This window comes from Catharus ustulatus, chromosome 1 (assembly GCF_009819885.2).
Source record: "Catharus ustulatus isolate bCatUst1 chromosome 1, bCatUst1.pri.v2, whole genome shotgun sequence".
Classification (NCBI taxonomy): Eukaryota; Metazoa; Chordata; class Aves; order Passeriformes; family Turdidae; genus Catharus; species Catharus ustulatus.
In genome coordinates this window covers 69,175,527-69,191,676 of record NC_046221.1, presented here as the reverse complement: position 1 = coordinate 69,191,676, position 16,150 = coordinate 69,175,527, and the positions used below count along the sequence as shown (strand labels likewise).

The 16,150-nt window shown below is 39.2% G+C and overlaps 1 protein-coding gene and 1 long non-coding RNA gene across 2 annotated transcripts in view; one reads left to right on the top strand and one right to left on the bottom strand.

Annotated features, from left to right (window-relative positions):
- Positions 1–10,801, top strand: part of LOC117004637 — a 46,020-nt gene extending 35,219 nt beyond the window's left edge. The window contains exon 3 of the long non-coding RNA XR_004419657.1: positions 10,604–10,801. This is a non-coding gene — a long non-coding RNA (uncharacterized LOC117004637). The remainder of the gene's footprint in view (positions 1–10,603) is intronic.
- Positions 10,802–13,417: 2,616 nt separating this feature from the next.
- LOC117004624 (UPF0500 protein C1orf216 homolog) lies at positions 13,418–15,523 on the bottom strand. Its single transcript, XM_033075549.2, has 2 exons — positions 14,781–15,523; positions 13,418–14,195 (listed from the first exon to the last, which is right to left on the bottom strand). The coding sequence occupies exon 2, from the start codon at positions 14,168–14,170 to the stop codon at positions 13,418–13,420; it is 753 nt and encodes a 250-aa protein (XP_032931440.1). The 5' UTR covers positions 14,171–14,195; positions 14,781–15,523.
- Between the last annotated feature and the right edge of the window lie 627 nt (positions 15,524–16,150).

The window sequence follows — 16,150 nt, the reverse complement described above, 5'->3', positions numbered from 1 at the left end:
ACTCAAAGATTTCTAACCTCTACTTTGATGATTTTTCTTTAGTTTCAGACAACAGAAGACTCAGCTTGCCTTAAAGCCTGACTGGTTTCTCCCAGCCTTAGTAGCTGATGTAAAGAAAAAAAATGCTTCTTACAATCCTGGACAGTCCTCTGCAAGTCATCCTGGAGATTGGAAAAACTGGGAAGGATGCTTCTCCAGTTTTTATTACCTTACTCCAAACAAATGTAATAAATTTTGCACAAACATAATTCCTACAAGTTACTAGTTTTCATAATGAATAGCAAAAATGAAACCTATTGTGATTTGCATTTTTAAGATGCATAGCAGAGGCTGGTCAGCACTAGAGGCAAATCCCTTACATAGGCAAATTACAGGACTGGGTGGACAGCAAGAGCGTCCTCTTCATTTCTACAGGATCTTCTCTACTGCCTGGTCCAGTTCTATAAAATACAATCCTCAAATGGAGAGGCAGGACTAATCCTATTCCATGTCACACGTGCCTAATTTCAAAGCTTTATCTCAGTGCTATCCACATTCAGATGGACACTGCGTGTTGCTCACTCTTCATATTCACAGACTTTCATTGCTTTGATTCAGTTTACCAAACAGTTTATAAAAAAGGTAGTTTGAGATGCTGTATTCCTGTTTCTCCCGGTAAGGCATAGTCAGACAGATAATATAAACAGTATCACCTCTTTTTGCCTTTCCTCTTCTAAGGAATGCTGGTTTATAATGGGTTAAAAATCTGCTGCTAAGCAGTGGCCATTTTAAGGTGTATTCTTCTCCCCTGCTGATTTGCCCTCTGACCTTCTGGGGGCCAGGGTGGCTGCAGACTTCATTTTTACTCTATTTCCTGGTCTCTCTCCTGGCTGTGCACTCAATGCTTCCACAGCAGATTAATGACAGCTAATAATATCTGATATATCTGGACATTGCCACATAATGAGTTGCAGTCCCACTGGGTCCCCAAAGTGTCACTACTAACAAATTCACCGGAGCAGCACATAATTAACATGTAAAGGGAGTGATCATGCAGTAAATCTGGAGGGGAAGATGGATAGCCCATGAGGAAAAACTATAAGGGAAAACTACTATTCTTAACACTCATTGGTAAATGTATGTTTCTTGCCATGAATATTTTCTTGATAACAAACTGTGGACAGGTTACCTTTACAGTAACATTATTCCTTCCACGGCTGATAGGCAGAATTTCATTATGCCACTGCTAATGTTACAATATTTCTGCAAAATGTCACCATATGTAAATTAGAAGAGGTAAGGGTTTCCATCTTAGTTTTCTTTCAAGATGTACTGTCCCTTTTTGCTGTGGCCTAATTCTCCTTGCTACTAGTTTACAGACATGCTAACATTGACCCAACCTTGCAAAATAAAATTGGCACTGGTGCATCTTACTTTTCCAATAGCTAAATAAGAAGCATGTTAACTCCCCATACAATGCAGCAAAGATAGGAGAATAGAAACATACTTACTTGGTGAGCTTTTATTCAAAGTATAACCTTTCCTTACACATAAATAAAACAAAATGGTATGCATGGACAATGTGAGTTTCCTGAACTGATCCAAACACGGGTCTCTATCTTGTGTCCATCTGGCTAACCATCTCTTCCTAAGTGCTGCCTGCAGTTTGGGTATGGGAAAAGAGGCTTTCCCAGGAGGAGGAGGTCGACAAGGAGCAGATGACTTGTCCTGATGGGCTGCATTCAGATTGAAGAGCCCTAAATGGGACAGCTCTGCTTTAGTTTAAGTCAGTCATTTGTCCTCATTAGAAACCATTGGTCAGCAGTGTTAAAGACTTCATTTTGGTTTCAAGTTGTGTCATTTACAGGCCTTTTTCCTCTTTGACATCTGTGTGGGAACACTTGCATTTACATCTCCAGCTCTGAGGTTTATTTGAGTAATTCACCAAAACCTGGTTAATTCCAAGTGCAAGGGTTTGGATTTTTTAATTATTCTTTTGCTGAGCAGAGAGGCCTTTGGCCCTGAAGACTTCACACTTCAAATTCTTCTTGTTCATAAAGCTCTTCTGTCATTAGAGAGGAAAAAAATGTTAGCAAGGAAGCCTCATAAAAAAACAAATTGAAATCCCAACAAACAAATAAAAGATTTTTCCTATAACACAAATATTTTACTATGATAAGAAATTACTCAAAGATGTGAAAAATGCATGTTAGGTTAGTTATATGAACTTATATAAATTTGTATAGATTTATATTGCTATAGAAATTTATAAGATGTTTACAGAAAAATACATAATTTATAATTTTAATGTTATATAGTGAGATATAATTGTAATATGTTATCTAAAGATTTCAGTATGTAAATTTATATAAATGCATAAAATCACAGTTTAGTTTAGTTTAATCTCTGTAGCCACCTTCTGCAGAGAGAGTACTTGGCGAGGAGAGCCTTGTGATCCTCAGGCTGAGCAAGCACCAGCTGACAGAACCAAATTTATATCCCAGGCAGGAATTGCACAGAGCTCAGGTACCAGCTGCTGTTTGTGATGCTGGTGAGCACTGTCAATAAACCTTGGCACTTTTAAGTGAGTGGCTACCCAGTAGTGCAGGGATGCACCCTGGAAATAACAGTAGGTGCACTGCCCACAACCACATTCCTGTTTTTGTCCTTAGCTAAGTGCTCGTGAGCCCCACAGATCAGCTTATAAGCTCCAAAAATTTCTGGGGCTTATATCTTTATGGGGTTTCACGCTGGTTTATGTTCTGCTAAAGAATCAGTTATTGGAGTCACTTAACTTTGGTTTTTACTCTTTTTTTAAAAACGGTTGCAAACTGGGTGTACAAACCCTGGGGACTTAAAAACTATACAGTTAATTAAAAAGCAAGCATTAAAAAAAAATTCCAGCAAGTTTTCCTACGTAAAAAGGCAATTTAATTGGATTTTGGAAGGAAAGAAAAATGAAAGAAATTAAAAATCTTTAAACTTTTCCTGACAAATATCATCTTTAATTTCAAATCCCTTGTTCTATTTCCTTGCCTCTGCAATCCATATGGTAACTCTCTGAACAATTATTTAACATCCACCTTTTCACATAATTTCTTTGAATACAAAAAGATGCAGATGGATAAAAACAAACCTAACCAAAACAAAATAAAACAAATAAGACCAAAAATTAAAACAAGTTTTATATTCCTTATCTTGTTTTTAATGGAATAATGAAACTCACAGCCCTCCCACAGGGGCCTTTTTTTGTGCAGTCTTAATGATAATTAACTGACAGTGATTGATGGCTAGTACTGAAGTAATAGTAGATACAACTGCCCAATTCCATCCAATTCACTTTTCTATTTTTTTCAAGTCCTTGTTTATTTCTGAATAATATAAAATGAATTATTTGTCCAATTATAATTTCACATTTAAAGTTCATCAGAAATGCATTCACCCAATTGTTCTGCCACTTTGTTGACTGAGATTTAATATAGTCAGATTTCATTTGCGTCAGGTTTAAGGAGAGCAACTACTTTTGCTTTGGAAATACATGAAAACATTCACATACATTTCCATATATTTTGTAGGCAAAAGTATTTCTGCTGGAAATGGACCCTGGCACGCTGAGGCCATACAGAATTCTTGAATGTGTCCACATGGAATTATGTTGAAGGGAACATGAGTCTTTTTTAGCTTCATTTCAAAATATTGTTGTTAGCATTGTAGTCACCTCTAGGGGTATTTTTTATATGCACTGAACGGTTTTTTTACAAAATTACCTTTGCTAAGGAACTCCCAGAGTCTCACATCCAACTTTGGTATTATTGAAACTCACAACCAATGTCTAGAATGACTACATGAAATTACTTCAATTTGTTCTTTATTCTTTAAATCTACTGTTTTAAATAATTGTAGCCATTATGCTGGTGGTGTCAACCTTAAAATTTTGTATATATATTGACTATTTTAAAAGGTTTTTGCAGAGGTCTCTTGCTTTACCAGGAAAATGGTCCAATTTGAAACGTGCACATTACACAGAAGACCTCATATTTTAAATTTCTTCATCTGACAGGTGAATTCTCCCTAGTATTTTATCACTTCTTGCATTTAAATGATATTATTTGAACTGCTTTTTAGAAAGACTCTTTCTTTCTTTTATTGGTTGAAAGAAAAATAAGTTCTTTTTAGACATGCAGCATTCCCTTAACAGCTTCACTGCCCTTTCAGTGTGTCATTACATATAACAAAATGTACACACAATGCATCCCTTGGGAGATGAAGCTTATCACAGAGCAGTACTTTCAAAGTGAGTGTTTTATACCATTTGGCACCCTGAGGACATGTGAGGTGACACCACTGATCTCTCAGGAGAGACCTCACTGATTTCTCACCGCTCTTGCTGATGAAGAAATTAGTCAATAACTATATTTTGTAAATTCTAGCAGCCTTTTCTTTCTTTCTTTCTCTCTTTCTCTCCCGTAAGACAGAGGCTGTGGTAAAACTGCATCTGCCTGGGCCTCAAGGCATGTTCAGTTCTTGCCTACCTTTATGCCCTCCTTGATGAGAGCAACAAATCAAGTTCAAGCATCCTGTACTGAGGGATCCTTCACTAGCCAGACATTGCTAAGCCCTGACTACTAGGTAAGACTTTCATGGAGGTCTATCAACAAGTCTCAATCATCCATACAGGTTATTGCTCAGGGACAAGGGACACCTCTTTCTGCCCAGGGGCTGCCTGCTGTCACTGAAGCATCCTTTTCGAATACAATCAGTGATCATTTGACACACAGGGGACTTCCAGACTTTCAGGATTATGGCCAATAAACCTTCCCCACTATGAGAAGAACAACCAGTGGCCATGAATCATGCATTTTTCAAGCAATAGAGAAGATGGGCAATACATAAATACTCCTTATTTTTGAGGAATGCTTTCCTTAAGAATAAGCTGGGAAGTGTTGTTCTGTGCAGAAGAAAAAATATTCCTGCCTCACGCAGAAATGGCATGGTCCCACTGCTTCAGAGACAACTGCAGGTGGGGGAAAAAACTGACGATGTTTTTTTGGGTTTTTTCCCATTCAAATAAAGCAGGAATAAAGCAGCAACAACAAATGATTTTGTGTCAAAAGAAGTCTTTCTTCCAAGTGACCTGGAATTAAATATTTCCTTGTGACTACTTGTGAGCAAAGTAAGGGACACAGAATCATAGAATGGTTTCAGTTGGAAGGCAGCTTAAAGATCATTCAACTTTTTTTACATAGTGAGAAACAGCACAAATAGGAAAGGCTGAGGGGCTCCACTCCACTTCTCTAAATTTAAAATATTAGAGCAATTCAGACATCTCTGAACAAATGGGTGACTTAAGTTCAAAACTCATCAAGTAAAAGGCAGAAAAGGAACTAAGCTCTTCTAAGTCCTAACCTCTGTGTTACTGAAAGGGCAGCTACATACTCCGCATTATAAATTTTTAGTCTCAATTTCTTTCATCAGAGAAAATTACTCATGAATATGACACAAATCAGTGCTTTTCAACAGGCTTTCTTCTAATTTCATGTACACCCACCTATCATACATGTATAAGTAACATCAGAAACATATAGTAATGAAGAAAATTATCCAGTTATAAATAATTGGTTATCTGACACAATGTTGAGTTTCTTCACAATAAGCAAGAACTATAAAACACATCCAAGACTTCTGGAGAGAATTATAATGTTCATGTTCCATGGTACTTCATGTATGACAAATAACACCGGTGATCATTTTTAGATCTAATGCCACAGGGTAAAAGGTATCCTTAATTTTATGCTGGTGAGCCATTATAAAACAAAATAATAGTTGCACTGACCTTCCAGCTCCTGTTTTGAACTATCTCTTGATCTCAACAAAGCATGGGTACAGATCTATAAACTTCTGTCAATGGGACTCCTTCATGTTTTGATATTTTTACAGCTCCAAGAGAAGCCAGTTACCAAAGTACTTCTTAGTGAGATATGGAGTTTCCAAAAGGCTTCATCGGTTTCAGGACAGAATCTAATTTACAAGTAGTTGTTCTGCTGCAAAACCTAGAGACGCCATCTTGTACTGCAGAATAGTGCTCTCTTCATTGCCTTCATCAGGCTTTAGCTTTTCTGTTCAACTCTTAGGTCCACAGAGCAAGGAAAGATGAAAGAGAGGGACTTAATCTCTTTGTGTCTTGTGTGTGGTTGATTTAGAGGAATACGTTTGAAAGGAGAAAGCAGGCACCAATCCACGCTGGAAACAGTAGCATGGATGCGCACTGAAGAGCAATGAGAAGGGAGAGCAGTAAGTTAGATATTCGAGCACCTAGTTTTAAACTTTCATTTCTGAAGATTTGGACAAGGCTTGTTCTCCTAGTTTGTGTTGCATCTTCCTGCCATGCAAGCAATGAAAAATGAACATGTCAGCTATGCATAACCTGAAAGAGACCAAGAACCCTCTTGTGACCCCAGTTCAATTTGCAGAGCTGAGATTTTACAGATAAAAAGAGGACAGTCCTCCAACTGCACGTACCAGAGAAAAGAAAAACACCCTAAGCTCATGTCATATTCTCTGTGAAGTTTCTTTTCAAAACAGATGTATTTAGCTAAAGACATTTCTTCTTTGAATTTATGATAGGCCTGGAAGAGAGCTCTCCTATTTGGAGCAGAATGCTCACAGGATTGCACAAATCTCTGCTCCAATAATGGGAGTAGAGCTTGTTTCTACCTCCCTTTGTCCCGCTAAGTTTCAAGCCGGGCTTTCTAACACAGTTTGAAGGTTGTTATATGGCAAGTAACCAGCCTCTTTCCAGAGTGGACAAATTAACTGATTGAAACCCCTACTAGTGTCATGACTCTGTATATACAATTCTATTCTTACTGGACATTTTGCTTGATAAAATAATATCCAGGTAGGTGCAGAAGTTACAGGTTCTATGTTGTTATACCCGTTTGCACAGGCACCCATGAATTTTGAGCCAGCCTTACTTTGCCATCATGTTATATTGGGGAATTGGAAGAACGGAAAACAGCCTCTACCAAACTTGGTGATTCATTTAAACAAGCTTTGTTTCAGTAAAGCAAAATTTGTACCAGTCTGCATCCCAATTACCCCAGACAAATCTGCCATGATTTGTAATTACATTATTCTTTTAAATTAATCCATCCATGAATTACAGTTGTCTTTTGTTTATTCACTTATTTAGGCTGGTCTAAAAAAATGAGCAAAGCTTTCAACCATTTATAATAAAGGCAAAATGACCAAAAAGACCTACTTTTTTTTTTTTTAGTTTGCATTAATGAGTTCATCCCAAAATATATATGCAATAATAGAGGAAATTAAGTTATAAATGTAGGGATGTGCTCCAAGACACCATGAAAATCTGCATGCAAATGCATAATAATCACAAATCTACATTATTACAATATTAAAAAATACCTACAATTAAATTATCATGTGGAAATAATCATAATGTTATTGGAAACTCAATTATTGTGGCAACCCTTGTCGGGGAATTAGCAGGCTATGGCAAAGGCAAGTCAGACCTGAATTCATCAAATATATATTATCACAATATTACATGTTCACTTCGATTCCATGCAAAGACAAACATCCTCACTCACTAGTATCTGCTCAATACATTTGTATTATTCATGAACAACTCTGTGATCTATTATACATACAAAACTGATTGTATGCTGCTTGCCTGAGGCTACAATGCAGAGACACAGAATTAATTTTATTATATACACATGCATGATAATTGTGTAGAATTCGGTCAAATATCAAACTCTGCTCCTGTGCTCCATTATTTTACTTTCCAAAAAGAGGTCTAAGGTCAGCAGCAATTTCTCTTTGGTGACAGTGAAACTCTTTGTCATTTAGAGTAGAAAGTTCCTGGGTACTAACGAGCCTGGTGCTGTGATGAATGGTCACACATTCCCTTTCCTTTCCAACCCCCACTCATCAATGGGAAAATCTAGCTTTTATTGAGATTCTCAAGAATTTCTTGCTTCTCATGCACACAGAAGTCACTTTGGGCTGTGGACTTAGAGACTTCATTTGTCAGAGATGGAGGAACTTTTTCGTTTGTTTTGTAGACTTGGCTAAAATTGTGTGAGAAGATCATCAATACAATTAGGGAAACTTATTTGCAGCTGTAAGAACCTCTGTTATTTTCAAGACAATTAAGTAAAACCTCTAAAAATGTTTTCACCGAACCCTCTCCCCTGCTTCAAGTTTTCACTAAATTTAAAAAAAAAATTAAAACAATTAATTCCTCTTTCTTTAATAGCACAAGGGACTCATGGGAAGGCCTTCTCTGAATGTAGAAAAACCAGAAAGACAAAGATTAGTGCCATACAAGACATTTTTAGTTGTTTGAAGGCATCAGGAGATAGAAAGGCATCAGAATTAAGATGGAACAGGAACTACGTATACCACAAAGTCCTGACATGGATCTAAATGCCTAATGATCCAAAAGAGTTTTTTAAGGAGTGAAAAGAAGTTAAAGCTTATCTTTGACGGAGGAAACTGTTCAGTGTGTTATTCTGCATGCTGCATTAAAAACCAAACCCTGAAACCACTCATCCTTGTAGTTCCACTCCTTCATCCCCCACCCAGAATTTTGGCTATCACACTCTGAATCTCTGAGTTTTAAAATTGAAGAACACTTACTCCTTGCCGAGTGCATTTGGAGTACAGTCCCACTGAAGCATATCCCAAAACCATCTTTGCATTACTCCACTGCTTTCAACAGTCATAAGCAAAACTGCCTCTCCAATGAATTTATATTCTAGATTTATAGAAATAAACTGTAACAAGGGTTCTAAAGGGTTTGTCCTAGTCTACTCATCATCCAGGGAAGATTTAAACAACCTCATCTTTAAATCTATGTTTTGTATGCTTATGTCATGACCAGAGTCCGTAGTTTTCACGGTTCCAAGAACATTAGTAGTACGTGGCTTGTAAGTTTGCCACAACATCAATAATTTACTATAAATTGGTAAAATTGTCTCCTTGTCTTAATTGCAAAATGTGATAGACACATAGGAAAATCTCAGGAAGGGGGAACTGAAGAACTGAACAAATCCCTTGCATAGTTATGTCACAAAAGGTAACGAGTGAACGTGTTAAGGTGGGCTGTTTATCTTGGCTGATTCATGGCCATCAACAACAGAAACAGCAAAATCACAGTTCTGGACAGTCTCCAGGGCAGCAGTTTAGCTGATTGAAATGCTGGAGATGCAGAAGAAAAGCACTTGTGTTAAAGAATATCTCAGTAATCCATTTTGTCACTCAAGTGCATTATAATTCCATTCCAATTTTGAATGTTTCTGGGATGAGGTTGGCACAAGTTACAACTTTTAAGTGTTAACAACTACTCCAAGAGGAATAGTTTTTAAATATTTTAAATATTTCACTTTTTCATAGTAAACCCATGAGTATGCCATTTCAGAAACAGATGAGCAGCAGGATCCTACAGCTCAGGCAACAGAATTTTACCTTCAAGCTTTGCCATAAAAGCCGTAAGAGTAAGCAAGTTATTGGGTTGCAGGGAAGATTTCACCCAGACATCATTAGTTTGGCAGGCTCTGGAATTTGGCAAAGATAATGGGGAGAAAGGCCCTACTGAACCTGCTCATTTTGTCATCATTACCCCAGTTCCTGTGAGGCCCATAAGTTGAGTTCAGATAAAAAGATAAATTTTAAGAAATTTCATTGGACCTCACCCAAAATTACCAAAGCTCTTAAGAACTAGAAGAGATCAAACTATATGAGAGGAAACACTTTTATTCAAAAGTGCTTTGATCTTTATATCCAAAGTTGCTTGGTCTGATATGCCTGAAAACACCTCCAAGAGTTACCCATGGCATTCTGGAATTTTCTCACTGGTCTTCAGCTCCCAAAATACACTAAAACATACCAGGAAAAATGCCATATCTGTTAAGCCACATTTTCCAAGTTTCTAAAATAAACTCATTTAAAAAATCATATTGCTTTTAACTGGTTTGTCCAACTCCTCTTATTAGGAACCACACTAGAAGCACCAGCTGAAAAGCAAATTCTTGCAAAGACGGATGTTATTTCCTCAGTTAATATTTATTTTGCATGTATCCATAGAAGTACTGCATGGAAAGACTGTGCACACACAGAATAACTCTTGGCTTAATTTTCTTCCAGCTATCAGACAGCATTGTTCATGCACAAATCTTTTGGTATTTAATATTCATTATGCAGAAGCACCTACTGATCCCAGTTAGTATCAAATTTTATGAGATATTGTACAAAACAAAGATTATCACTGTTCTGCCACAAATAATTTACAGTTGGACAGATTGACAGACTAACTATTTCTGCACTAGTTGTTGTGAAAAGTATTTCTTAATCTTATTCTAGTCAATCCTTAATGCAAATATGACACTATAGGTAGCTCTAAGCAGTAAAGCAGGGCACTCTTGCAGTAAAAGCAGAACAGTGCTCTACCTTAGCATCTACTGAGGCAAAACAGTTACAGTAATTTCACGACTATAAGACGCACCGGATTATAAGGCGCACTTCCAGGTGTCGGCAAATTTCCGAACTTTTGCCGATATATAAGGCGCACCAGACTATAAGGTGCACTTTTTTTTTGCAGCAAGGATCCGCCGCCGGCTCCCCCATTGCAGTTGCTGAGGGTGGCCCCGCGGGCCCGCCTCCACCCGGCTGCCGCAGCACTGTGGCCCTGTGAGTCCGCCTCCACCTGGTTGCCGTGGCACAGCGGCCTCGGGGCCCGCCTCCACCCGGCAGCTGCAGCACCATGGGTCCACCTCCACCTGGCTGCCGCAGCACCACAGCCCTGCCTCCACCCGGCTGCCGCAGCCCTGCCAGCTCCTCCCGCGGCTCACAGCTCACATGTCCAGGTTGGCAAATTTTCGAACTTTGTCCATATATAAGACGCACCGGACTATAAGGCACACTTCCGGGTTCGGGCCAAAATTATAGTCAAAAGGGTGTGCCTTATAGTCGTGAAATTACTGTACTTTGTTTTTACAGGGGTTTTTTTGGAGTTTGTGGAGTGGGGTGATATTTTCATTGATCTATTTTATTTCAGTCTAAAGTTACATGATATTATTAGTCAACCTGAATACACTTTAAAAGATAATTCTTTTTCAGTTCAAAGAAGAGTTGGCTAACATTAACAACAATATTAATTTTGACTGTCTTCCTAATGAAAATTTGACATTTGGTTTCAAAATGCAGCAATATATTTGAGATGCAAGCTTCTCCAATACATCTTTCCCCAAAGGAGGTGACGTGGTGGTTTGCTTGCTCTTGGTTCACACAACACTTACTCTTAACACTGACAAAAAGGGTTTTCTAGTTCAAGAAGTATGGGGGGAAAGAAATTTTAAAATCTTTACATAGCTGTATTAACCATGATCAACTCCTTGAATCCTTCTTGAGAGGCATGTGAAGGAAGAACAGGTTACCTTTGTGGCAAGTTTACTATTTAAGCATTCTTTAGGAAACCTGCATTGCTGAGGGAGAACAGCTTTCCCTAGGCTGAGCAAAGAGCAAGATGGGATCAGAGCTCGAGAGTAATTTTTCCCAGTCACATGCGACCACCAGCTCTCTTCTGTAGCCCACTAAAGGCCTCTGGCAACCTGAATTCCCCAAATGAGGCAGTAGAGGATGCTCCTTCAAATATCTCCTTGATGCCAAGGATGTTTCTATGGTAATTCTGCATTCAAAGTTACTGGTTCGTGCTGCATGAGAGGCTACATAAGGGCCCAAGGAAATGTATGAACCTATCTAAGGTTGTGCATACCCAGGGGGCTTCCATAATTTTTGGGTGCGCAGAAATACAAAGACGGAATAATGACAATGTTGTGCTGCACTTCATTTGTTGAATTACTTCAATACCTTGCTCACAGATGTGTGCATGTGAATCTAATCAACCAAACTCCTTGTAGACAGGAGAGATTATTTTGAGAGATTATTCCTGCTTCTGCTACAGAAAAAGAAGCACCAGCTTTTCATAACCTCTTGAATACAGGGAGGTGTGTGCATGAATACATCAACACACACTTACCCCTCCCTGTATATGCACAAAAAACCAAAAAAGTGAGAATAAAAATTTTCCTCTACATAGCACATTATTCTCATAAAGATAGAGTTATTAAAAGCAGACCTGCCTTTTTATGCAGAAAAAACCCCACACCAAAACCTGCTTGATAGTTCATCTAGATAATCAATTATATTTTAAAAAAGAAAATTAAAAGCAACAGAGGTAAAGGAAAGCTGTCATGATCAGAAATAAATATCTGAAAAAAAAGTGATTTTTCCATATCCCTTGAAATCCTAGAATAGGAAACTTTTCTGTATCTTTTCTTCTTGAATCATATTTTGCTTCCAATCTTAAACCAGTGCGTTCAACAATTCAATTTGCTGTTCAATAACAGTGACTCACATTGCCTTTTAAATGCATACAAAAAAGTTGCATCTTTTTGTTTTCATTTTCCCTGCGTGTTTGTTGCATACTGACATAAAATTCCCTGCAGGCATCCTAACCTTGCAATTGGAGAAACAGCGCTCCAGGGTTTTCCACATGTCTAATACACCTGGATAAAAAGTGCTAATTGTCACCAACTTCCATTTAATGACAGCAGTAAGGCACAAAATATGCTTGATTTGCAGATGCTAGTGCCACTGGGAATTATCAGCAGATTAATAATTGTGCAGACCTTGAACATTCCCCTGGCACTGCCAGCCTGGGTTTCCAGTGCAACGTCAGACTACAAGGCCTTTGTTTTCACATTACTTTCCTGAGGAAATCAGGTTTAGGCATTTGCACTCTTTCCCTATGTGTGTTTGGCTGTCCTACCTTCTTACAATAATTTTTGTTCAATCTGAATAAATTTTAAAGGAAAGTTGAGGTTGCAAATATACAGTGCCCTTAGCAGTTTTGCAAAAAATAGGCATCTGGGTAGATATAATCAAGCCTGCGACTAAGTGTTTCAAATATCCAGGCTTTTTAAATTCAGGTATTCTTGCAGACAAATAAACCCTAATTCTGTTCAAATTTTGTTGGCTCTGAAGGTAGAAGGGAGATGTGCCATATCATATGGCAACCTTGCATCCAGCACCTTTATTGATCAGGTGACTGACTAGGTTCCCAGTTTGTGGTGATTTTTTTCTTTTACAAACCTATCTGCCAAAAAAATCCTTTTTCACCTTGAGGCTTTGAGTGGACATCGGGAGTCAGCCTCTTGCAGAGGTTCACCCTTGTTCTTTTTTCCTCCAGATGAATTCAGAGGGCAACCCTGTACCGTCTCTTCTCTCTTCTGGATCTGCTGTACTGCTGTTTCCTCTCTGCTCGGCACACACGAGGACACCACCCCTGTGGCATGCAAGTTTACTGGCAGCTCTGGTGGCATGGCAAAGCTCATTTCTGCAGGCAGCAACATGATTACGGCGAAGGTGAGGGCGAGATTGAGCAAATGTGTTTCAACACTTCTTTCTTTGTATTTATCACCGTGCCATAGCATTCCTGCAGCCTGGCCTGCTGCTGCTCCAGCTGCCTATGCAAGCTCCTGATGGAGCGCAGCAGCAGGAGCCGTCGGTACATGGCTAGCTGGAGCCGGTACTTCTCCTTTTCCTCCTTTTTCTTATTTTCTAAGGTCTCCATTGCTGTTGTGGTCTTCATCCAAACAACACTGCCCAAACTGCTAGAGGGCCTGCTGCCCTCGGTGCTGCTCCCTGCCTGCTGCGTGTCAGTCCCAGCCTGCAGGGCCTGGCCGGCCTCACTGGGCACCCGCGGGGCCCGTAGCACCTCTGAACACAATTTGCCATCACAGCAGGGGCTTTGGGCAGGCAGGGAGGCCAGCAGGTTGTCAGAGTATGAGGAGGAACCTAACAACGCATCTACAGCTGCCAGAGGATGCTCAGCCAGCCCAGGGGCTGTCCTCTGTGCCTGGCCACCACTGACCTTCTCTGGGACAGTCAGGGCTTTCAGCTGGGCCACTGCCCTGCTGGAGAGGACAGACAGTCTTTCTGGCACTCCTGAGCTCTCCTCGTCTTCATTTAGGTTGTCTAGTGAAGGGCTGGCAGAGCAACCAGGGGATGCTGATACAGTATCATGAGTCGGAAATCGGTCTTCATCATCACTGCTGTTTTGGATCGCCTCTTCATCTCTTGGTATTACAGCTACTGTCTCAGCCATTTATTGAATGAGCTACAGAAACTTTCTGTGGACAAAGTGGAAGTAAAAGGATTTCATTTCCACATACACACACGGAGAAGCCCAGTGCAGAGTGACATTTGAAGAAAGAACCTCTTTTTATATTTAAGCAATGGACCTATTACTTTTCTAATAAAGCACAACCCTTGGGTCACTTCAGGCCATTTCTTGTGATTTGCATTAGATGTTCTTCGAGACACAACATTAATCCAATAATAATTAAAATGATATACTGTACTATTAACATTCTCAAATCTTTAAAGGCAAGTGATCTATCCCTGCAGCACTGGCTGTGCTGACTAATTAAACAGAATACAGTTGTAAATGGGCATTGTAAGCACTTCTCCCATTTAAGAACACAGCTCTAACAAGTGTAGTTTGTAGAGATGGGTGAGTTATCAGGATTGATCAGCTTTAAAGGGAGGTGGAGGTACCACAAACAGTAGGTTGCATTTAAATGCCCTCTCCAAGATTAATCTGTCTGCTGCCAGTTTGTTTACAAGGCTGCCTCTCCCCCTCCTATTAATTCTAACAGTAAAACTATATTTGCACCATGCCAACCAAACAGAGGAAAAAGAAACCAAACACTTACCGAGGCTACTGGGGGGGAAGGAAAAGAGTTACAGTGCATTGTGTCTGTGTATCATATTTTCTTGAATGTGAGTCAGCACAATCTGGAACAGAAACATCACAGTGCTGGAGCAGGAGCAGCAACAGCATTACGCTGTTCCACCCAGCAACAACACAGTCAGTCCCAATCACAGAGGAGTGCAGGGCTGCTTCCTTCCTCCTCAGTGGGCATTCCTCCCTGGTGTGCAGCCTTTGTCATCTCTGAGCATCAAAACGAATACCAGGATTGGACGGAACTTTTTTCCCAATACCTCAATACCAAGCATACCTGGTTCACCCATTCTGCAGGGGGCAATACCTATGGCATTCCCATCCTTGACAGTCAGCAAGGAGGTAACACAGCACCAAAAGCGAATTGGGTGTTCTGGACTCCGATTGTACATGTTTTCCTTCAGAAAAAACAAGCTTAGGAAGACTTCAGCTGCATGAACAAGCTAAATCTAAAAATGAAGTAAGTATTCATCACCAACCAAATGCTTAACATGAAGACAGGCAGAAGCTGTAGATTGAAGTAGTTAATGCATACCCATGTTTAATGAGGCTGGCCTAACCTTTAAAGAGCAGCACTACATCCAACTAAACCATCCCACAAAACAATAAACTTTATCTGCACTTCTGATGTTCAGAAAAGCTACCTTCAGCAACATCTCTAGTTTTAGTGCCAGGAACCAAATTCACAAATTATCTGCCTGTATCTGCTTCAATCAATCTACTATAGGGCTTCAGTTGCCCCAAGACTTTCTTTACTCCATTCTCCAATATAAATAGAAGAAGCAATCCAAAATACTATCAAAAATCTTACAGCAGCTGGAAAAGAATAAAAGTAGATCCTATCTTCACTTCTACGTGTGCTGCAACACAGATAATAATTTCTTATTTTTGATCTGCACTGACTAGCCTTCTTTCTAATGAATCTGCTAGGATATGCTTACCAACTTGAACATACAAAGCCTGGTTTACATTAATTCAGATTTGTACCTTGAGGTATAACTTGAATGCATTTTTTGGTGCAAGAGATAATTGGCACTGAATTTGTAAAATAAACTTAACCTGCTGTATTTATGTGCCAAATCATGCTGCAGATTATATAAATAATATAAGAAATAGATTAATATCCAGAGAGTTAATATACAGTGTAAGTTTATATCTTGATGTTTCCCATTTATCCGAATCACAAGCTACAGTAATTCAAGAATATGGAATTCAGATAACAGGGATTTTACTATATTTACACATTGAAAAGGTTCATTGTAATACAGCATTATGTAGAAAGTCTTTTGGTTTCAGCTTCTCTCATCTCCAAAGCACTGCAGGCATGTCTCCCACTACAAA

What these genes read in the sequence shown, in the direction of transcription:
- LOC117004624 (XM_033075549.2), bottom strand. Translation starts at nt 14,170, where the DNA reads ATGGCTGAGACAGTAGCTGTAATACCAAGAGATGAAGAGGCGATCCAA.